The sequence below is a fragment of the Polypterus senegalus genome, chromosome 5, assembly GCF_016835505.1.
Source record: "Polypterus senegalus isolate Bchr_013 chromosome 5, ASM1683550v1, whole genome shotgun sequence".
Lineage (NCBI taxonomy): Eukaryota > Metazoa > Chordata > Cladistia > Polypteriformes > Polypteridae > Polypterus > Polypterus senegalus.
Genome location: NC_053158.1, coordinates 35,239,454 through 35,263,415, shown reverse-complemented (window position 1 = coordinate 35,263,415; position 23,962 = coordinate 35,239,454). Strand labels below are relative to the sequence as shown.

The window sequence follows — 23,962 nt, the reverse complement described above, 5'->3', positions numbered from 1 at the left end:
CAATACAGCAGTCAAATGTGTGAAGCTAATCTCCTCGCAGTCTGTTAAAGCAGTCTGCATTTATGTTCATTTTATTTGAAATTTTTACAGTTCAATCACTGCTTGGCTAAATATCTTGGTTCAGGATCACACTCTAAGTTAGTAACTGTGACTGCTTGGACGGGCCACTTTAGTTTATATTTGTGGTCAATTGCATTTGTTACGAGGCTATACTGTTTTCACATACATGAAGTATTTCTTTCTGGTCTACTTTGCTTGTAATAATTTTGCTGACTCAGAGAAATACAGTACTTTAACAGACTTTCTGGTGAACCGTTTTGAACATGTGTGAATAAAACTAGCATTCTCTTCTAATGTCATTTTTAATTTATTCCTAGCACATTTAATTAGCTTTCATTAAATATTTTTATTGCTTCATAAACCATGAATTCAGTCTTTAACATTATATCACTGGAATGGAATCTGATTGTTCTCATCAGTAAAACTATTTAATCTTTCTGTTTGCCTTTCCAGATTTATCACACTGTTCTATAGTCAGTGTTTGTTTTTAACCTTTTGATTTTTTTTTTTAATTGTCCCAATGGATTATCTAATGTGTTGTTCTTGATAGTACGGAGAGGATGGTATGCAGTCCCCTCCTAAATAAAACATTCTTAGGCATTGTGTGTGTAGGGATTACTTCTAGGTAACTACACAGTATAGAATTTTTAAAACTGAATTAACTCAAATTCACTTACTTTTCTGTGTGCTTTCTGTGTTATATGTGTTTATGTTATGTTTTTTGTATATATAGTGACCGCTAGGTGGAACCTGGCAAATCACTTCTGGAATAATCTTTTCAGTTCGGACATGCTGATCCGTTTATTAATGTCATTTTATGGCATTTCCTCTGAATTCCCTAGTAAAATCCCTCAGGCAGAGGACATTTTCCTGTAGTGAACAGAGGCAAAATTCCCTTGCTTCCATCCTCATGCTTTATAGACAATGGCAGGGACATAACCAGAACGGGAAATCCCTGTCTACTTCTGATTGACTTACTTGGCCATTCTTAATTATTCACTCACCCGCAATAAGAAAAGAACAAAGCTTGAAACATCAGGAATCCCTTAGTCTTCTTTTTAGTGGCATACACTGTTCTTATATTCTAGAGTTATAAATTGCTGAGACAGCTATTCCCAAAGACTTAACCAAGGCATGAGACATGGATGTGAAGTAATAGAGATGTTCTTTTAGAAAAAAACTATTGCTTCTTCTATAATTTATTGTTGTGGTGTAATTGCTACTGACTTCTGACTGGTTGTTATGAGCTGCATTCATTGCAGGTAGCAGCCAAGCCGACTGCCATATACTGAAGAAGTCTTCCCTAAGAACTGTCCTCAAAACTGAGCACTGAAGTTTGCAAACGTTGTCATATTTAGCACAAAAAGCGTCCTATATACAAAGAAAAGCACATGATACCCACTCAGATACAAATAAAATCGAAAACAAAAATGGCTGCAAGAACACAAAATTGAAATTTTGCAGTGGCCATTTTAGTCTCCACATTTGAACATAGTGTTAGTTGAAGAGGGATGTACAAAAGGTCAAACCCAGAAATAATTAAGAACTGGAAATGTTATGCATGGATCACTGGTCCAAGATCCTTCTTCAAGTGTTCCTTACCTGTTTAAACTTTGCAGGAAGAGGCTGAGTGCTTTTGGATTGCCAGGTCAGGCTTCACTGAATATTAATCTTGGGAGTGCCAGTTATTTTTGAATCCAGTGTTTTCAAAGAAAAAAATTGTGTATCTAAATAAAGGATTTTGTTTGAAAAAAGAATGTTAAATTAGAAGACAAGACTTGCACATTCATGTTCAAAATATCACTCATAAAGCATTGCATGTGTAGTCTATCTTATATATTAATGTTTAACTCAATTTCATGAGGGGTGCCAATAATTCTGTACATGACTGTGTGTTTATTGGGAGGGTTAGTTATATATTACTGTGAATTCAATGTTGCATTTTTTTGTTTATGTAAATTAAACTCTTGACAGGATATGAGTTACCGACACCAAGAGCTGCTTCAGGTAACACCAACAAATGTGAGCTCCAGCTGCTTGGTTAGCCTCCAGCAGCCAATTGGGATTCTTTTATTGGAGGAAAGTTTAATTCACCAGTCTGTTCCTGAAGAGCCACCCTTGAAGAGAGCCAAAGGAAGGGTGGCGCTCCCACCCGATACAGAGCGATGGATCCATTTGGCTAAGTACATTTATCATCCAGCATACCTGATTTTTCAATTTATGTAAACTTATGGTCTATTTTGTATTTGAGAAATAGTTGCGCTAACTAAAATATCACTCATTTTTTGTTGAATATCAAATACAATTATTTGTTTGTAACTATTGAACTGGCCTGTAGGAATCTGTATTTTATTGCTTTGAGTGTCACTAAAGGGAATCATAGAGAGATTGTGAATTGGAAGAACATCTTCCTCAATATATATTATTTCTGTGTGCTTTTCACATGTTGAAAACATTTGTGCTAATTCAAATATCAATATTAATAGATTTACTTTTGAAAAAAGACGTCTTTTTAATTACAACATAAAAAAAAAAAAATCATTCCTGACTGACTTGTGTTTGTTGAGACGTCTCTGGTCATTTCTATGCTTTTGAAATTGTCTTTGTTTTCATTTATATTAAGGTTGTACAAGTAAAGAACCAATGTTGTGACTGTCTTATTCAGTGGACACAGTATGATAGACTCAACATCCTACATGGCCCTGATAAAATAGGAAGGTTAGCCCTGTCTTGGGCAACAAATGTTGGGATAGCAAGTGCCTAGTTATGTCTATGTTTGTGGCAAGTGCTCTGGTCGTAGCTGTTCCAGGGCTATATAAGCCAGGGGGGTAAGTGATCACTCCATATGTCATCAGGAAAGTTTGGCACAGTATGCATGCTTGCCAGGTTTCCTGGGGTGTGTCATTGCCATAAGTGCAAGGACACCTAGAGGCACATGCGAAAATGCTAAGAAGACACCCCGAGGACTACAGATGGTAATAATGCCAGTTTTTTTTGTTAAGAGCTAGGTTGAAACATAAAAGAGTAGTTAAAGTGCTTATGAAGACCAGGACTGAAAACTGGCTCTCCAGTCTGAGGTGACCCTTTTTTGGAGTTTCACAAATCTACCTATTCCTGTACTTGCTTATAAAGGCCCTATAATAAACTATGGACAGAGAGCCAGTCCATTATGTGGCACATCGATTTCTTCACACTAGGTTATTTTAGAGTTGCCATTCACTCTAATCTTCACATCTTTTAGATGTGTGATGAAACTTAAACACCCACATGCATACTGGGAGAACATGTGCCTCCACCCCAGCTGTGTTCAGGAGACACCAACACTCACTCCTGTACACAATGCAGCCTTCATGCACTTATGGTTTAGCCAATTGTAAATTATTTCCAAAAATAGTGAAACATAACTACAATAACTTAATCCAAAAAACTACAGTAATTAAGCATTATGATTACAGAAATTATATCAATTAAAATACTACAAAATACATAAATGCAATGCTTGATAAACTATTGTAATTTGAATGCCTTTTAGTTTAATATTGTATTTGTAAATATAATGTTGTGTTCTTATGTAATGTTTATGTAATTTCTGAGCCTATTAATTTGATTTAATTTTGTGTTTATATTAACTTGAGTGAAACCTACCATCACATATCTGTACAACTTTTGATGGTTTAGTTTACTTGTGTCCAGTGTGTTCTAATATAATCAACTAATGTCATAGGATTTTTTAACGATATTTGACTGTTTTAGGTTTCTGAGACTGGTCGTTGGGCCTTTAAAAGATTAATAAAGTACTTGTGATACTGCATTTTACAGGCTATACAGATCCCTGGGAGATTATGATGTTCTCCGTGGTATCTTCAGTGGTAAAATTGGAGCAAAGTCAGTTACTAGCAAAGCACTGCAGGCAGAAGCTAAATCTGATTATGCTGAAGCTGCAAAGCTGTATAATGAAGTAAGCATAAAAGACTAGACCACCCAAGCATTTCTATTGATGAATACGATGTGTAACCTTGAGATAACCAGGAAATGTGTACATTCAGTGGATCTGAAATGTCTGCATGCCCTTAGTTGTAGTTTTTGTTGATGAAAAAAGAAAGTTAAGATAACTTACATCAGACTTTCACTTTAATTAATAAAGGATATTCTAGTGAAAAACAAGTGGATCATTTTAAGAAATAAAAATGCATAAATGTGCACTGCATAATCAACCCCATATATGTAGAATGTACAATTTTATATTAACATCCTCAGTTCTTGGTAATTTTGTGTCATGGTAGAGTCTACAAAAGCTGGCTAGATAGATACAGTAGATAGATACATACATACATACTTTATTAATCCCAAGGGGAAATTCACATACTTCAGCAGCAGCATACTAATAAAGAACAATATTGAATTAAAGAGTGATAACAATGATGGTATTTATAGAAACTTGGGAATGCTAGCACTGTCTCTATGGAAAATTCAGAGTATGAAATGCCTATGCAAAAAATGGTGGAGTCAGTTTATTTATAGTTTTGACATTGTTTCTCTAACTTTGAACAAACTTGCATAGTTGTTCTTTTTCAAATTTTTTAATCTGAGCAAAACAAATCTTTTTTTAAGGCTTTGAATATGGAAAATTGGCCAGATGGAGAACCAACAGAAGCTGAGAAAGATCTTTGGGAGTTAGCAGCTTTAGAGGCCTACAATCAGTTGACAGAGTGGAAGTCCTTGCAGTATTGCTCTACAGTAAATATTGATGATAAAACTCCATCTGATCTGGAGAAGATTTGGCTTGATCCTTTCTATCAGGTACAGTACTCAACAATGGCAAAACACTATCTCTTTAAAGAAACTAGATTGTTGTCCCTGGAATAAGTATATACAGGTGCTGGTCATAACATTAGAATATCATGACAAAGTTGATTTATGTCAGTAATTCCATTCAAAAAGTGAAACTTGTATATTAGATTCATTCATTACACACAGACTGATGTATTTCAAATGTTTATTTCTTTTAATTTTGATGATTATAACTGACAACTAATGAAAGTCCCAAATTCAGTATCTTGGAAAATTAGAATATCAATTAAGACCAGTGCAAAAAAAGGATTTTTAGAAATGTTGGCCAACTGAAAGGTATGAACATGAAAAGTATGAGCATGCACAGCACTCAATATTTAGTTGGGGCTCCTTTGGCCTGGATTACTGCAGCAATGCGGCGTGGCATGGAGTCGATCAGTCTGTGGCACTGCTCAGGTGTTATGAGAGCCCATGTTGCTCTGATAGTGGCCTTCAGCTCTTCTGAATTGTTGGGTCTGGCGTATTGCATCTTCCTCTTCACAATACCCCATAGATTTTCTATGGTGTTAAGGTCAGGCGAGTTTGCTGGCCAATCAAGAGCAGGGATACCATGGTCCTTAAACCAGGTACTGGTAGCTTTGGCACTGTATGCAAGTGCCAGGTCCTGTTGGAAAATGAAATCTACATCTCCATAAAGATCGTCAGCAGCAGGAAGCATGAAGTACTCTAAATCTTCCTGGTAGACTGCTGCGTTGATCTTGGACCTCAGAAAACACAATGGACCAACACCAGCAGATGACATGACAACCCAAACCATCACTGACTGTGGAAACTTTACACTGGACCTCAAGCAACATGGACTCTGTGCCTCTCCGCTCTTCCTCCAGACTCTGGGACCTTGATTTCCAAAGGAAATGCAAAATTTACTTGCATCAGAGAACATAACTTTGGACCACTCAGCAGCAGTCCAGTCCTTTTTGTCTTTAGCTCAGGCGTGACGCTTCTGATGCTGTCTCTTGTTCAAGAGTGGCTTGACACAAGGAATACGACAACTGAAACCCATGTCTTGCATATGTCTGTGCGTGGTGGTTCTTGAAGCACTGACTCCAGCTGCAGTCCACTCTTTGTGAATCTCTCCCACAGTTTTGAATGGGTTTTTTTTCACAATCCTCTCCAGGGTGCGGTTATCCCTATTGCTTGTACACTTTTTTCTACCATATCTTGTCCTTCCTTTCGCCTCTCTATTAATGTGCTTGGACACAGAGTTTGTGAACAGCCAGCCTCTTTAGCAATGACCTTTTGTGTCTTGCCCTCCTTGTGTAAGGTGTCAATGGTCGTCTTTTGGACAACTGTCAAGTCAGCAGTCTTCCCCATGATGGTGTAGCCTACAGAACTAGACTGAGAGACCATTTAAAGGCTTTTGCAGGTGTTTTGAGTTAATTAGCTGATTAGAATGTGGCACCAGGTGTCTTCAATATTGAACCTTTTCACAATATTCTAATTTTCCGAGATGCTGAATTTGGGACTTTCAGTAGTTGTCAGTTATAATCATCAACATTAAAAGAAATAAACATTTGAAATACATCAGTCTATGTGTAATGAATGAATCTAATATACAAGTTTCACTTTTTGAATGGAATTACTGAAATAAATCAACTTTGTCATGATATTCTAATTTTATGACCAGCACCTGTAATATACAAGATGGTGCATGTACTGTATTTGCAGCTTGTTTCAATTCAATTGTAGCAGATACAAAAATTGTACCTCATCCACAATATAATATTACTAGTGTCGGCTATGCCGTGCTTGACAAGATCTGCACAGAAAGGTGTGTTTCATCAGATCCATTTTAAAGCTGTCTTGAAACGTGTAATTAACTGTCAGATCTGAATTGACTCTTATGGACCACACTGTTGGTCCTGGGGCCAGTTCTTCAGCTATTCATTAAACTTTACTGTATATTTTAGATAGTGCATTTGCTTGTGCTGTATAGGATTACCTACTCGTCTGCAGTTAAACATTTGTAAGATGTTCAATAATATAGTTGAAAGAAAAAAAAAATTCCTATTTAACAGAATTTTGAGTTTTGTTTGATTATTAATATGAATAGATAGATAGATACTTTATTAATCCCAAGGGGAAATTCACATAATCCAGCAGCAATATGATATGATATATGAATATGATGCTATACTAAGCTGTAATATGCACACCAATACCTAGTAAATGATCTGAATGGTATAGGTGTAAGCTGCTATTTTTAGACACTAAGTTTATTCCTTCTTGCTTATAAATGATGAATATGCAATCTTTAAGCACATATTCCAATGTACATGTCATTTTAGAAAATTAAATTTAAAAAAGCAAGTTTGATTTTTATATTATTCCATTTTGTTAAATTTGTTGCTTTATTTAAGCCTAATCCCTGCTTTAAGGACTTTTGTCACATAAACTTGTAAGTGTATAGACCAACTTGATTATTATGGTTAATTTTACATTTCTTTTAAGGAAACCTACTTACCTTATGTAATGCGTAGCATGGTGAAGTTGTTACAGCTTGGGGAGCCAGATCAATCTCTGCTGACATTTGTGGATAATGCAATGAAGGCAGACGACAGGAAAAGCATCATTGAGACTCATTACAGCCAGGAGCTGAGCCTCCTTTATATTCTCCAGGATGATTTTCATAGAGCCAAGTACTACATCAACAACTGCATGCAGATTTTCATGCAGGTAAATCTGGTTTAGGCTTATCATAGAGCACGATGGAAGATTTTTGTGCTAATGACAAGAAAATGTAGAGAAATAGGGAAACATGTCTTTGACAAAGAGGTTACTTTGCTCTGTTTCACTACACTATTGTAGAAGAGACAATTGGAAGAACTGAACACTGGCCTAACATTTTTTTTTGTCCATCCGGTATTAAATGTAAATCCCTTTCCCAATTTCCTTGTATTTATTCCTTTTATGTTACTAACAACTTGACTTGAATAATGTTTACCAGAAATTATTAATAAATGTAGAAATCCTCAAACAAGAGAACTAAGTTAAAAAAGAGGATCTGGAAGCAAACAATCATCAGTATAAACCCAGTATAAAGTAAGGAGGATAAAAACCAAAGTCACAAATGTTTTCTTTCACATGTGTTGTCCTAAATCCCACTCATATGCTTCTCTCCATTTTCTCTGTAGAATTATTCTAGCATTGATGGTTTATTGCATGGAAGCCGTCTTGCCAAATTGCAGTCTGTTCAAACCGTAACTGAAATACAGGATTTCTTGAACTTTATGACAAAGGATGGTAAGGAAGTCTGCCATTACTTTACACCTGCTACAATGTATGTTAACACTAGCATAAATCTGTGTGTTTAAAATATAATGTAAAAACTTTCTCCCTTCATTCTTGTATATAATGGACAATAGACAAAATTGTATTTGTTTGTATACTGTAATATATATATATATATATATATATATATATATATATATAAAGTGTGTGTGTGTATGTATATATATATATATATATATATATATATATATATATATATATATATATATATTGTTTAGTTCATGTATTTATGTCTTTCAACTGTTAGTGTAGATGGTATATATCAGCTTTTGTTTAGGTAAAAAAGGACATAATAAAAATGTTAGATCAAATTACATTTAAAACTACATTAGGAGACTTTACTTTTGGAGCACTGTTGAAATTAACAATGTAAAGCACTTAAATTGCAGTACACCAACACCTAATAAACAAAGAAATAACAAGTTGAATCTCTTTTTAGAGACAATATGAATATTTGTAGAATCAGAATTTCTGTATTCACCAAATGTACATTTGGTACACGAGAATTAACATGGCAAATCAGCATAAGAACAAACGAATATAGACCAAAAATGCGCAGATGTGCTACTTACTAGTTAATAAATAATGACATTTATCTGTATACAGAGACTTAACAATAGTATCAAAAAGAGCAATGCTACACAATAACTTTGGTAAAGGACACAGGCCATTTCTGTGTATCTGCTGGTGAATTGTTAAGAAGCGTGCCTCCTACTAAGAAAAAATTGTCCGGTTATCATGTGCTTCTGGTTAAGTGGTACCATTTACCAGAAGGAGTTTTTAAAGCAGGTTATTACCTGGACGTATGGAGTCCACTTGCTTCCTATCCCTAATATCATTTATCTCTAGGACTGAGAGCTGCTGCTGACCAGTGATCTTTTCTTTGTGCGCTGTATGTTGTAATCTGGACTTTGAGTGGTGAGGGGCTGAGTTGAGGATGACAGACTGCTCTCAATGGCAGATCGATTGATCTCGGTTGAACTGGTGTAGAAATATTGATTTTTCTACAGCTTTCTTAAAAAAACATTCTCTGCTGAGATTTTTTAATAATGGATGTTTATTTGTCTTATTAGAGGTGTTCTGAAATATAGAGTTGTATACAAACATCATAAGAAAATTGTGGCAAACTAAGAGCTGATGTGTTAAGTTTTACTGACAGTACAGCAAACTCTTTTCTGCAAGTCAAATGCTGGTGCCTTCATCATCCCATATTCTTAGTACACTGTGTGATCGCTGCATCTAAAGTGCTGTCTCCACATACAGACATAGCACATACTGTGACATAAAGCACAGGTGCAGGGGGACAAATGTAACCACCGCTGTCCATTCTGAGTTTTTCTCAGTGTGACACTAAGATTTATTTTAATTATATTAAATGTTAATATGAAAATAAAATGTACTGTAACTAGAAACTTGTGAACAGTCTTGATTGGAGCCATATAGCATATACACACACTATCAATGCATGGTATTTGTTACATTTCTGTCTTTAAAATTATAATTTAAAAAGATAATTTTAAGCTTTTTTTCTTCCTGTATCACAATGTGACTTTACTTTAGTGCCACATGGCTATGGAAATAATATGCCTGTTGATTTTTCTTTTATACTGTAGTGTATCTTCTGCTTGAAAAAAGCAGTGACAAAACTAATTTTAATTCTTACAAGTCTGAATTGAAATTTATGCTTAAAATAACAATTGGGCCTTTTTTTCCTATATAATGAAAATTTTTGATATGTTGGTCTTAAGTGATTTTATATTGTATAACGCAAGTTAATTTTTTTCTGTGCTAAATATTTGTGCAAATTTCAGAATTCTTCACAAAATACTACTTTATAAATTGAAGAAATAGAAAAGTTGTGGATGCTTACATGGCCAGAAACACAAAAGACGAAATGCCAACTTGTGATGCTCAAAACAAACTAAATTGTATTAACTTATGTAGAACTTCAATGTTTTTTTCAGAGTAAAGTTGATGTGAATTAATTCAGTTTATATACTGTATATATTTTAAAATAGTTACATGTATGCAGTCTGAAATGGTGTTAAAATTGCCATTGTGCTGTCCCTGCAATTCTGTAACCTTTACAACTTCAGAGTTTGATGTTAAAGTGTTGATTAAAACAACATCTTTTTTTTATTATTTTCTGGGAGGTCATATGTTGTGCAGATTATTAGAATCCATACATTGTGTCAAGGCTGCTACACAAGGTATGTGTCCTGACTGACTGCACTGGCCACCATGCTTTCCTGCTGCGACTTGCACACACTTTTGTTTATCTGCTGTAGCTGGCACTTGGATCCATTTACTGTAGATTTAAGACTAAAAATGTATCAGCTTTTCATCACATGCTAAAATCTTTCACATTTGTTTCTCACCAGTTTCCAGGGCTTCAGTTAAGCACTTAATTAGAGTGTGGACTGGGAGATATCCTGATGACAGAATGGATCCAATGAACATCTGGGATGACATCATCACAAATCGGTAACATGGAAAATAGCACTGTTCTGCTTTCTGACTTATTGCAACCATATTTTGAAAAAGAGAGGCTTACATGAGAAAATGTTAAGGATCTGCACAGCTTTTCAGCATCCATCCCTACTACATCAGTACTAATACAAAGAGCTGAATTAATTAAACTGCGGAGCATGGGTCACCCTGTCACATGTGGGGCCCTTCAGTGTTATCCTTGACATGTATGTACTTGAATATCTTCTTTACAGTCTCCTTTACGAAACACTTCAGATTTTGTTTCCCATAAATCAGTTTATTCCCACTATTGATAAATCCTTGCTACATACTTTCTGCAGCATCAAAAGCTTTTTAAAATAACTGACATGCTAAATACTTATGTTAGTTTTGTTTTGCTTCTTGACAAATACGTACTATTCCTAAAGATTTACAGGCATAGTACATGTTTTTTTTTTTTACATTACTATATATGTTTAGTATGAAGTAAACTACCATGCATAAATCTGAGGAGTTCATTCAGCACTGACTACTTCCCCAATGTTGTGCTGGCTTACTATTCACTCTCTAATGGTTTGTTAGATTCCTACCAGGCCCTTTCCTTCTCTCAGCAAAGGCCATCATATCTGCTCCGCTCCACACCAAATTGCAGATTGCTCCATTTCGTAACCCTTGTGTGACGCCCTGTCACACAATATTAATACTAAGGTGTTGGATTTATATATAGTTTTTTGTTTTGAATTATCTACAAACTTGAACAATCAGAAAGCATATGATGCTGACATTTAAACATCTGATCCATCGCACAGCCCTGGTGGTCCTGCCTAGCAACAGACTGGAAACCCTGAATCACAAACAGCAAAAAATGGTGCCGTCCATAATGGTGCCACAGGAAGACAAAGTTCAAAGTAGATGTCTTCAGAAACCTTATAAATAAATAAAAAAAAATCTAACTATTAAAATTCTTGACTTTTCTCCAAGAACCAGTTTTTGAAAAAACACACAAAGCAATATCCATCATTTATTAAGGTGAAGTTATCAATTTCATACATCTCATAGCATAAGGAAAACCCTGATTATATTTTTTTTTTTATTAGCTCAAAATTTTTTTGTCGCAAGTCATTTCACTGTTGAAAGGAGAGTGAGCACAGGGCAGGAGAACTGGGACTTTTGGCTTTATGTTTCAGTCTGGAAAAGTTTTTAATGAATGTGTTTTGTGGAAATGGCAGCCTATGATTATAGAAGCAGTTAATATAGATCTGTGTAGTGTCTTCTTGACCCCTAGATATTGCCAGAACAACCTGTGGTTGAGAAGGCCATCACTTTCAGAAAGGCACCTGTTAACATTGTCATATCTATAGACTTCTTGAACATTTTCAGAAAACATTTTAATTTGGTGTTTTTAGAACGGCCTTGCCAGTCACATTTGTCCTTGTAAGCTGGCATAGACTGTGCCCAGTGGAGCCTATAACCACACAGGAGAACAGAGGAATCCAAGTAGGGCCAGTAGCACACTGCAAGTTGAAGAAGTGCCACATAATGCTTTTTCAGGGACTGTATGCTGGAGTTGTTTGTTCTTTAGGAAGTAAAGCCTGCTATCGCTTAAAGGCCTCTTCTCCTTATAGATGTTTCTTCTTGGATAAAATCTCAGAAAAACTTGGAAACTTGGAAGCAGATAACAGTATGGAAGTGGATGAAGAAGGAAGTGCAGATGTTCAAATGGAATTGGATGAACCAGTGGAAGGCCTCGAGTCTGTGATTAAAAGCTGCAAATTTAACATGAAGTTAAAAATGGCAGACAGCGCAAGAAAGCAGGTCAGTTGTGTCACCTTTTAAACATCTTGAATTTATTTTAGCAGTGTGTAGGCTTTAATCTATGAAATGTGAATGTTGCATTTGCTAGCCAATATTTAGTGAAAAACTGTCAGCATGATTAATAATATTCTTATGAAATTCATTCAGTGTCTTGTATAAAATGTTATCCTTTGGTCATAATAATTATATTTTCTTTTCTCCAAATTACTGCCCATTAAACATGTGTTGTTTTCATTTGGACTTTTATTGGCCCTCAACATTATATTGTTACTAGTTAAAAAAAATGCTGAGGTCTGACCTTTTCCATATGTGATGATACAGATTTTCTTAAAATGTTAAGTGACGTTTTCCCGTAAATGTGTTTCTTAAGAAGCCACAATATGGTGAGCACAGCCTTCTACAAGTGATACTGCATTAGTCAGCCTTCATAGGAATCATTACTTTTTTCTATCAGTGTCTGTTTGTTATAAATTTTTTAAAACTGTTTTGATATAAGAGTTCAGTTTTATTAAATCAGCCTGCTGCCAAAATTTCATGTCATCAGCTTACTGTGAAATATAGGCCAATAAACAAACGTTAACAGGAAATGTAAAATCGCTGCAGCTGCTCCATTACATCACATTCATGTATAAATTTCAAATATTCAGACATATCTTACTAATTTATTTGTGATATAATTAAACCATAACTAATTGACAGTCAATAGGTTTACTTACAGTAAGCTTTGATTGTCCAGGACGAGAACGAAAGTATAGAAAGCTTCCACTTCCCCAAGAAGTGCCCTCAAGAGATGACTGCATGGTTGCCTAACTATAGTTCTGAAACAGACTTTGACATTTCACTAAATTAAAACTCAAATAATGTTCTAATTGTCAGTCCCCAGTATGTGCCAATTGACACTTCTCAACACAGTGTTCTAAGCCACCTGTTAATGTCTGACTGTGCAGACAAACACAGCTCCATCTTTACCATTAAAACTTCTGATGACACCTCCATCTTAGCCAAGAGACAGCTTATAAAGGACTGATTTGTCTAATGACTCACTGTTGGCATCACAGCAGTCTTAATGTAAACAAAACCAAAGATCTCATTGAAGAAAGCAGACCACACTCCAGTCTACATTAAAGAAAAGGCTGCTTAGAGGGTCAGCATCTTACATTTTTTTAAATCCCCATCACTGATGAACTGAAGTGGGTACAGCACATCTTGGCTATTGTCAAGACAGGCCATCGGTTCCTTTTCTGCCGTGGATGTTTTCAGACCTGCTCTGAATGTGTCAGGTTATGCTCAAGAATCTACAGATACACATTGGGGTCCATAATGCTGGATAGGAAGCTTCCTGGTACAACACCTGTTGAGCTCAAGACTGTAGAGCATTACCGAGGTGTTGAAGTTGGCACAAAATGTTAGAGGCATACACTCATCCTCTGTACAGTGCATATATAACACATGTTGATTTAGAAGGGAAAGCAGCATTATTAAACAGCTCATCCATCCTGCGCGATCACTTTTCCTCTTCCGCCATTCTGGCAGATGATACAAGGTCATTCCAACTCATTCCACTAGATTCAGGGAAGGTTTTCATCATACTGACGGCTGCATGAGTGTACCTGATATGTGTTAATGTAGTTAATGTTTGTTGCAAATAAGAATTTCATTGTACTGTACCTGCATATATATATATTTATTTATTTTATTTTCTTTAATGCTATTACAGAAAAACTTCTCAGTAGCCACTAAGCTGCTGAAAGAGCTGCATCGAGAAGCAAAGACTCAGAAAGACTGGCTGATTCGCTGGGTTCACAGCTTTAGCCGCTTCAATCACTGTCGCTGCCAGAACCAAAGAAGCTCAGATCAGATTCTGTTTGTCTTGAAAACCATCCCTCTGCTAGGTACTCTTTTTCTTTTATGTCCATTTTTCTCCATAGCTTTGTGACTATTACAAGTGTATGAAGAAATGTGTTCATACAGTTTGAGCTCCTGATGGTTAACTGACTGACTTATTCAGAGTGAGCAGGAGTGGAGGACTGAACCAGTAGCTTTGTGTTGTACATGTGAAAGCCTGAGACACTGTGCCACACTGCCTCCACCTTGGTGTTTTGGAAAAATTAGGATATGTTTCTGTAACATACTTTGGACAGATATTTAGAAAATGTCGACTTTGTTTACAAAGTGAGATTAAATTGTAGGAAAATTAGTATGCTGTTGCTTAAAATTTGTAAGGTTGCTATCTATATAACTAGTAAAAAGAGTAATTTACTAACCAATTATTAATTATGGATTAAGTAAGTTGGGGTATGTTAAATAACAGGTATAAATCGCAGAGGTGGTTCTGCTTGTGAATCAACATCATTTGTTATTATTTTTCTATGTTACAATTTTCAAAACTAGCATTATATTAATTGTTTTGTCAATGCATTAAAAAATCATATATACATCAGTCAGCCACAACATTAAAACCACAAGCTTAATATTGTGTAGGCCTCCCTCGTGTCACCAAATCAGTTTTGACCTGTCAAGTCATGATGTCTGAAGGTGTTCTGTCGTATCTGGTACCAATATGTTAGCAGCAGACCCTTTAAGTTATGTAAATTGTAAGGTGAAAGGTCTGCCTCAATTGGACTTGTTTTTCCAGCACATCCCACAGCTGATCTGGGGAATTTGGAGGTCTAGTCAACATCTTGAACTTTTGGTCATGTCCCTCAAACCAATCCTGAATAACTTTTTCAGTGTGGCATGGAGCATTATCCTGCTGAAAAAGACTACTGTCATCAGAGAATATAGTTACCATGCAGGGTTGGTCATTGTCTGCAGCAATCTTTAGGTAGGTGGTACATCTCAAAATAAAATCAACATGAACTCAAGGACTCAAATTTTCCCAGCAGAACATTTCCTAGAGCATGACACTGCCTTTGCCGGCTTGCCTTCTTCCCTTAGTGCATCCTGCTGCCTTCTCTTGTAGAGTCTAATTAACGACACACATACACATAGCTGTCCACATGATGTAAATGAAAACATGATTCATTAGACTATGCCACCTTCTTTCATTGCTCCATGGTCCACTTCTGACACTCACATGCCCATTGCAGGCACTGTTGGCAGTGGATAGGGGTCAGCATGGACACTCTGACTGGTCTTTAGCTACACAGCCCTATACGCAGCAAGCTATGATGCACTGTGTGCTCTGACACCTTACGCTCATGGCTAACATTGCATTTTTCAGCAATTTGTGCTACAGTAACTCTCCTGTGGGATTGGACCAGACAGGCTAGCCTTCGCTCCCCTTGCACATCAGTGAGCCTTAGACATCCATTATCCTGTCACCAGTTCATCGGTTGTCCTTCCTTGAACCTCTTTTGGTAGCTACTAGCCACAGCATACCAGGAACACCTGACAAAACTTGCCATTTGGAAGAGGCTCAGACCCAGTCATCTAGCCATCATAATTTGGCCCTTGTTAAAGCCATTCAGATCCTTACATACACATATTTTTCTTGCTTCCAACACATCACCTTCAAGAACTGACTGCTCACTTGCTGTCTAATATACCGCACCCCTTGACTGATGCCATTGTAACGATGTAATCGATGTTACTCACTTTCACATATCAGTGGTTTTAATGCTGTGGTGTAGCGGTGTACATTTTTTCTCAGTGATACTAGTCACTGCTTGCATGTTTGTCTCCTAGCCTTTCCTTGTTTGGACCCTGTTACCATGAATTAATGCGGTGGGAGTAGACAGTAGATGGATTTGTACTACTTTTAAGCATTAGCCAGTGCAAGGTTTTTTTTTGTTTGTTTGTTTCCCAATCCCTACCAACCCCCAACCTGCTCCCAAAGGCACTGATCTTTGGATGGTTTATCATCTCTGACTTGATTCTGTATGCGTGAATCTATATACAGTATGTGAGTGCCCTGCTATTGACTGGTATTACATTTTTTGTTCATGTATTTCAAATGAAGGCTTGCTGCACATGCACTCATTATGTTGCAATAAAGATTACTGACATTTAGAACCTTCATTGTGCTCTTTTCCTTTTTACAGAGGAAAACCAAAATGATCCTATAAAAACATCCTATCGTATATCTAGAGATCATAATATGCTGCTGGGAACATCATACTCCATTATAGCTGATGTAATTGCTAAGGACCTCTCCTGCCTTGCCGAACTAGGAGAGGAGAAGCTTCAGAGACTTGGCCATCTTTCAGGTGCTTCTCCAGGCGATACTGAGCAGGTGCAGTATTCCTCTCTGTTCCTGTTAAAACTCAAGACTTTATTATTAGCTTTTTTTTTTTTTATAAACAACTTTTGTCATTTTTGCAGGTTACTGTGGGCCTACACCGTAGAGCCTTGCAGCTGCTACAGGGTGCAGTGAAGAAGGTGGATGAGGAGCTGCAGTCCCTCTCAGAGGAATACGTTGATACTCGTGGGGCCATTGAGGCTTATATGACTTTGGCCAACTTTTGTGATAGGCGCCTCCGGGAGGAGGAAGAGAGTGCTCAGAGTAAGTGTGGTGTGTAGTTGTTAAGTTGTGTTCACATAAAATGCAAAAGCATGTATTTTTGTTGTCACGTTGGTCTGGTTAGTCTGTCCGCATGAAACAACTCACACTTATTCAAGTATATTTTTGGAAACTGTTCGATTTTCATTGAGATATCATTCATAGATCATGCTATACATTTTTTAATTCAAAATATAAAAACATTTCAAAATTGTCTGTCTGAAGCCAGAATAACATTTCATCTTGTTTTTTTTTTTTTTTAAAAAAAAAATCACACCAAAAAATTGCCAATAGGTTTTAAAGGAAGCGTATGCAGATCTAAAGTGGTTAACTAAAATGTCAGCTGACATTTTCTGCTTAATCAATTAGTTCCCAGGTTGTCTGAAATTATATCCTTCCCTACCGTTGTGGTTGAAAAGATGCTGAAGGCACTGAAGTTGAATTCGGAGGAAGCCAGGCTGAAATTTCCCCGGCTACTGCAGCTCATTGAGCTCTATCCAGCAGAGACCTTGGATCTTATGGCAAAAGAGGTTTGTTTACTACTGCAACATTCTGCCCCCAACCCTATCCCTGCCGAATTGTATATTCTATATGGTCATGCTACTTGGAGAACTCTGTGACATTTATGGTCATACCCATTGCCATCTTAGTTATTTTTAGTTAAACTCTGGCTTGTATTGCTTGGCATTTACTTCTTTCTTACTTTCTTCAAATTGAATCAGCTGAAATGCAATGAATGACCTAAAATGATTAAAAGGTAAACAGTAAACTGCCAGATGTTTAAATTTAACAAAAGTTTAGGTTAGTAAAAATTGAAAACAAACAAATTTTGGAATATTACAAATGGGCCTTCTTCATGGAACAGATAATGGGTTACAACCTAGAGATGTTCTGCAGCAGTTAAAGTAAATTAAGCCTTGTTAGGTGAAGGAAACAATTTGCATAGGTGTCAATTACTTAAAAAACTTCTGCCTGTTTTAAAGCACATTGGGAACAGACTGTGTTACTACACCCTCTGAGTACTACTTGGACAATATTACAGTATAGAAAATTGTAAATTCCTGTGATAATGGCAAAAAAAACTAATGAAATGAGTCTGGGCATTATTACTGTTAGAAGTGTAGGCCTCTCATTTAGACAGTGTCCTACACAATCCAAAGGCAATTGGAAACTGGAAGAAACTCTGATAGGAAAAGATCTGGCAATCCCAAATGTCCCAAAGTCACAACCCAATCAGAAGACGTTTCTGAGGGTTACCAGATTGCCTCTTATGTGCCTCACAGCACAAAAGCAAGTCTCAGTTTCTACTGTGAAGAGGATACTTTGTGCTGCAGGTTTGACAGGCCAAGTGGCAGTAAGAAATTTCTTGAAGAACAAAAAAAGCCATTGAAGTACTGGCAGTGCAAAGTCTTATGGACCAATGAATCAAAATTTGAAATCTTTGGTTCATCACGCAGTGTGTTTGTATGCCATTGAGGTGGTGAAAGGATGATTCCTCAGTGTGCCACACCAACTGTCAAACATTGAAGAGGATGTGTGATAGTCTGGGGTTCTTTTGCTGGAGTCAGAGTTGGTGACTTGTACAGAGAGACTGACATTCTGAATTATTCTTGTTTCAGCAAAAGGTGGCTACTTTGACAAAGCCAAAATTTGAATATAATTTTGTATACCTGATGATTCCATGGCTATTTTTTTATTTGCCATTGTTTATTTGTTCTGTGCCTTGATTAAACTGTTTGCGTGTCTATAAAAATTGGAAAAAACTGAGATACAATGATCCCTCGCTATATCGCGCTTCGACTTTCGCGGCTTCACTCCATCGCGGAATTTAAATGTAAGCATATCTAAATATATATCACGGATTTTTCGCTGTTTTGCAGATTTCTGCGGACAATGGGTCTTTTAATTTATGGTACATGCTTCCTCAGTTTGTTTGCCCAGTTGATTTCATACAAGGGACGCTATTGGCAGATGGCTGAGAAGCTACCCAATCAGAGCACGTATTACGTATTAAATAAAACTCCTCAATGATATACGATATGCTTCCCGCGCAGTGCTTGATTGTTTGCTTTTCTATGTCTCTCTCACTCTCTCTGCCTGACGAACGGGGTGTGAGCAGAGGGGGCTGTTTGCCTAGAGGATACGGGCGCTCCTCTAAAAAATGCCGCTTTATCGCGGTGCTTCGGCATACTTAAAAGCACAAAAGCACGTATTGATTTTTTGATTGTTTGCTTTTCTTAGCGAGCACTCTCTCTCTCTCTCTCTCTCTCTCTCTCTGAAATTCTCTGCTCCTGATGCGCGCACTCCTTTGAAGAGAAGATATATTTGCATTCTTTTAATTGTGAGAAAGAACTGTAATCTCTGTCTTGTCATGGAGCACAGTTTAAAGTTTTGATTAAAGGGTGTTATTTCATGTCTAGAGGGCTCTAATAATGTTAACAGTGTGGGAGAGTTTATATGGGCTTAAAATATATAAAAATAACCATGCAAACATATGGTTTCTACTTCGCGGATTTTCATCTATTGCGGAGGGTTCTGGAACGCAACCTCTGCGATCGAGGAGGGATTACTGTATAAGATCTATGGCCGCAGTGTCCTTTTAACCAGGGTGCAAAACGAGTTGTAAGTGGATTTGTAATAAGGCAGTAGTCTGGATGGAATCTACTTTAGGGATTTGTATTGAAGACTGCCAGAAGAAAAACAACGGCAGTGCTACACAATCGCCTGAAGTGGCTCCTTTAGAAGTGCTGTAACACTCTCCTTTGTTGTGCAGTAAAATTAAACTCATTGTTGTCGGACAAGTCCTCGTGTCATTGTTGGTGAGTAACCATAATTAATTTTCTACTTATAGTACTTAGTACATGTACTTACGTTTAGTGTCACTATACACACATTTACTGTATACTATTTTTCTTGCATTGCACGTATTTATTGCTGGTGGCCTTTCTATCGTAATGGCTGTAACATACAGTATGTGATATCGGAGACACTCAATATCTTTAACATAATATTTAGGTTTTACTGTATATAAACAGTGTGTTTATATACATAATTTCAATGAATCTTACCTAATATCTAAGAGAATACAAAGGGATTATGCTGTGTAACTGTGAGGGGAATATTTATTAACAGTGTGGGAGAGTTTATAAGGGCTTAAAATATATAAAAATAACCATACAAACATATGACTTCTACTTCGCGGATTTTCACTTATCGTGGGGGGGTCTGGAACACAACCCCCGTGATCGAGAAGTGATTACTGTACAAACTGAGGCTTCTGGACTAGTATGAAGTAAGTTGATCCATGCACATATGGTTTGGGCCAAACCCAAATTTGTGCAATGTGGTAAATAGATTGTCCCATTCAACCATATCAAATGCTTTTTCTTGGAGGGCTGTAAGTTCCAGAGTGTATGCTGCCTGAAAAGAAATACAAAATTATGGACCAATCATTTCATGCTTTATTTTCACATGTGAACTTCCTGTTTTTATTACTGATAGGTCTCGTCCGTTCCATGCTGGCAGTTGATTGGCTGGCTGAGTCAAATGATGGCCTTGCTGGACAAGAAGGAAGCTGTGGCTGTGTACCAGGTGATCACTGAGATTGCAGAGTCCTACCCACAGGCTCTTATTTATCCCTTCATGATAAGCAGTGAAAACTATGATTTTGAAGATTCAGCAGTTGGACACAGAAACAAAGAATTTGTTGCAAGGTAAAAAAAAAAAACTAAGATTTTGATTGTATTGTAGGTATTAAACTGCCTCATCATTGTAAATGTGACTTTATCGATGGTGACCTGCAAGATCAGGATGCATAATGTTGACATTGATGCGAAGGCTGTTGAAATTAATTTTTTAATAACAGGTGGGAATTAAACCACCTGCCTTGTGGTTTAGGGTCCAGAGCCTTAGTGACCACCTCACACAGATTATAAAAGTCTGGAAGATGTGGGAATCAATCATGCAGTCTTTCAACTGCTAAGCCTTACATAAGTGTTTGCCCCTTTATTGACTGCAATTTGTTTTCCAGCAACTCTTGACTTATAAATGGCAAGCATAAAAATAATGGACATAAAAATTTAAGAATTTAAATTAAATTCAGCATTCAGACAGTGTTCGTAATGGAAGCATGGGAAAAATGCAAAGAAAAACTAAAGCTTACTGATTTTTTTTTTCTGGAAAAGGTATCTCAAATGTGGGACGCAGCGGCTGCAGATTTTCATTCCAACCACATTGTTAATTAGTAACCAGCTAGTGCCACTAGTGGAAGACACTTTCTTTGCTTTAATTTTAATGGGCTTGCTTTTAAGATTCACATCCCTTAATTATTTCCTTTTTTTTTTTTTTCCTTATTTACTAATTGGTTTCAAGAAGCAAACTGAGCCAACGAGTAACTCATTTCCTGGAGGCCCACCATATGGTATGCAACCAGTTTCTTAATTAAAAGACAATTCTCACTTTTAATAAAACATTATTCTGTTCAATGGCAAAACCAGAATTCAAAGTGCTCTTTTCTTCTGAGAGCACCATAAACATGTTTTGTGACCCACAACAGCCGAGTGTTTTTCATAAGTTCACTTTTAAAAAAATCATTTATTGAAACTGAACTTGTATAATAGATGCACAAGTGCATTTTCGATCAACTTACCTGGATCTCTGCTGGCCTGATTTATATTTCATTATTGTATGGCTACTGGTTAAGGGGAAAAAAGAAACAAGGGCTCTAAATGTTAAAAAGCAAGTCAATTAAAATGATGGCAAAAGAAGGCTGTTCCGTTAGTAGTAATTGGTTACTAGTTAAGAAAAAGGCTTGGCTGAAAACTTCCAGGATCTGAGTTTGGCACCCATGTTATAAATTCCTCACTCCCTGAGTCAGTACTTGGTGAAAGAGCTTTTAAAATCAGCTACTTCTGTTTTGGTGGTGAAGCAGGAGATTGCTTACTGGTCTATCCACAAATTATTGATGATATGTCTTCCCCACTTACCACTTTAGCTTAGTTTGACCAAGCACACTCTTCTCGCATCCCATCATTCAACACGGCACTTCACGGCATTTGCAGTCTGTACTGTTTACTTTATCATTAGTTTACTTATGAGCTGAGTCTTAGAAGCAGTTCCAGTGTCATAAGTACAGCATCTCACTTATGACAGCATCAAACAGTGATTGGTTGATCTGCAGACCTAAACTGTAAGTGGACATCATAAAGGCAGACTCTGCTTGGTGCTCTGTGGTTTACTCAGCTTTCTGGTTATAATGAAACTGGCAAAATACCTGCGCTTCGCAGCGGCGAAGTACTGCCTTAAAATTTTTATTAAGAAGAAAATTAAACCTTTTTAAACTGAGGGAAAATATACCAATAATTATTTGTTATGGATCTCTTTGTATACCACATTGTGAGTTCGGCCCTCCGGTTGTAATATGATCAAGCTGTGCGCTGAGCTTACTCTTGAGCATGCAACGTACAGTTGGCCATGTGAACAGTAATCTTGTTTCAGTTCTCACAGCTTGGATTGCTGCTGTCATAATCGGTTTGCGTTTCATGGTTTGTTTCAGTTGCGACAGTATTTGTAGGACTTGTGTTGAAGAGACATTCGGCATCTGTCAAGCGTTCTAATTATACCACCAGTTTCATCGATAACTTCACATGCAGCTTTTGAGAGTTTAAAGATTCATAAACATCAAAGTGTCCACTACTGAAATTGTCACCTGTGAATCTAAGATGTTTAAGAGGCACTGGCAGTTGTCGAAAGTTGTAAAATATTTGGCCATTTCAGTACACTTGAAAGCGACAACCGAACAATTCAGCGGCAGCGATCAACTCACATGCAGATGCATAGGTGAAGGGCTTAAGCATTTCACTCTTATAGTGCTCCTGTGTAGTATAATTATCTCCTGTACCGTCATCAGTCCACTCCTTGAACCTGTCCCAGTCATTCAATACATAAGACACAATGTTCCTCCGGATATCAAGAGTGAGCCTGATACGGCCGTGCAATATGTAACAAAGAGAATGGAAAAGGCAGGTGCCATCTCCGGGCATGGAAACCACTCGATAAGTGACAGTTCTTTGATCGATGGTGATCACCTCGATAGACATGTTAATGGGGTTACGGTTGGAATGATAAAGGAAATGGGTACCTGAACAATGTAAAGTAAGTCTAAAATACCTACACAATAACTATAATCGTAATAAATGAACAATAAAACAGTGGAGAAGCCGTGGATTAAATTAAAAGGCTGTAGTTATCAGCAGGGAGACGTGAATCCCGTGGCATAGCAAGGAAGGGAATGTAGAGACTGGAGCGACGGACGGCCTTATATAGGCAGGCAGCCAACAACGTGGGAGGAGTTGGGATGGGGGACCCAACGCCGCCTCACACAGTGACCGAGCTGCAGGCTATGGACGTATATATGTACGTAAGTAGGATTCAGTTAGCGTTGGGAACCCGCGTACCAAATTTCTTGAAGATGGGCCCATAAGTAACAAAGACCGTTGAAAAGTTCAATATGGCGGCCGACAGTGGCATCATACCACCAAAATAAGTACATACATTGGTTTCGGTTAGCACAGGGAAGCCTCCTACCAAATTTCGTGAAGATCGGGCCATAAATAAGAAAGTTCAACATGGTGGATGTTGTTGACTGTTATGACCGTTACGCGTATAATTTCGAAATGAAGCCTGCTTAACTTTTGTAAGTAAGCTGTAAGGAATGAGCCTGCCAAATTTCAGCATTCTACCTACACGGGAAGTTGGAGAATTAGTGACGTTGGAAAGTTCAATATGGCAGCCGACAGTAGGTGTCATACCACCGAAATAAGTACGTACATCGGTTTTGGTTAGCGCAGGGAAGCCACCTACCAAATTTCGTAAAGATGGGGTCAGCCTTCTACCTACACAGGAAGTTGGAGAATTAGTGACATTGGAATGTTCAATATGGCGGTCGACAGTGGCGTTATACCATCGAAATAAGTA

At 37.2% G+C, this 23,962-nt stretch overlaps 1 protein-coding gene and 1 long non-coding RNA gene across 3 annotated transcripts in view; one reads left to right on the top strand and one right to left on the bottom strand.

Annotated features, from left to right (window-relative positions):
- Positions 1–7,477, bottom strand: part of LOC120530211 — a 64,020-nt gene extending 56,543 nt beyond the window's left edge. For both annotated transcript variants that reach the window (XR_005633922.1, XR_005633921.1), the window contains exons 1-2: positions 7,376–7,477; positions 1,663–1,787 (exon numbers count right to left, since the gene is read on the bottom strand). This is a non-coding gene — a long non-coding RNA (uncharacterized LOC120530211). The remainder of the gene's footprint in view (positions 1–1,662; positions 1,788–7,375) is intronic.
- prkdc (protein kinase, DNA-activated, catalytic subunit) overlaps positions 1–23,962 on the top strand; it is a 263,584-nt gene that overhangs the window by 172,059 nt on the left and 67,563 nt on the right. Inside the window, exons 63-74 of the mRNA XM_039754497.1 lie at positions 2,035–2,243; positions 3,880–4,018; positions 4,672–4,860; positions 7,363–7,587; positions 8,046–8,154; positions 10,584–10,686; positions 12,297–12,486; positions 14,204–14,378; positions 16,530–16,720; positions 16,810–16,990; positions 17,357–17,517; positions 20,489–20,700. Of these exons, the coding sequence (XP_039610431.1) occupies positions 2,035–2,243; positions 3,880–4,018; positions 4,672–4,860; positions 7,363–7,587; positions 8,046–8,154; positions 10,584–10,686; positions 12,297–12,486; positions 14,204–14,378; positions 16,530–16,720; positions 16,810–16,990; positions 17,357–17,517; positions 20,489–20,700 (2,084 nt within the window). The remainder of the gene's footprint in view (positions 1–2,034; positions 2,244–3,879; positions 4,019–4,671; positions 4,861–7,362; positions 7,588–8,045; positions 8,155–10,583; positions 10,687–12,296; positions 12,487–14,203; positions 14,379–16,529; positions 16,721–16,809; positions 16,991–17,356; positions 17,518–20,488; positions 20,701–23,962) is intronic.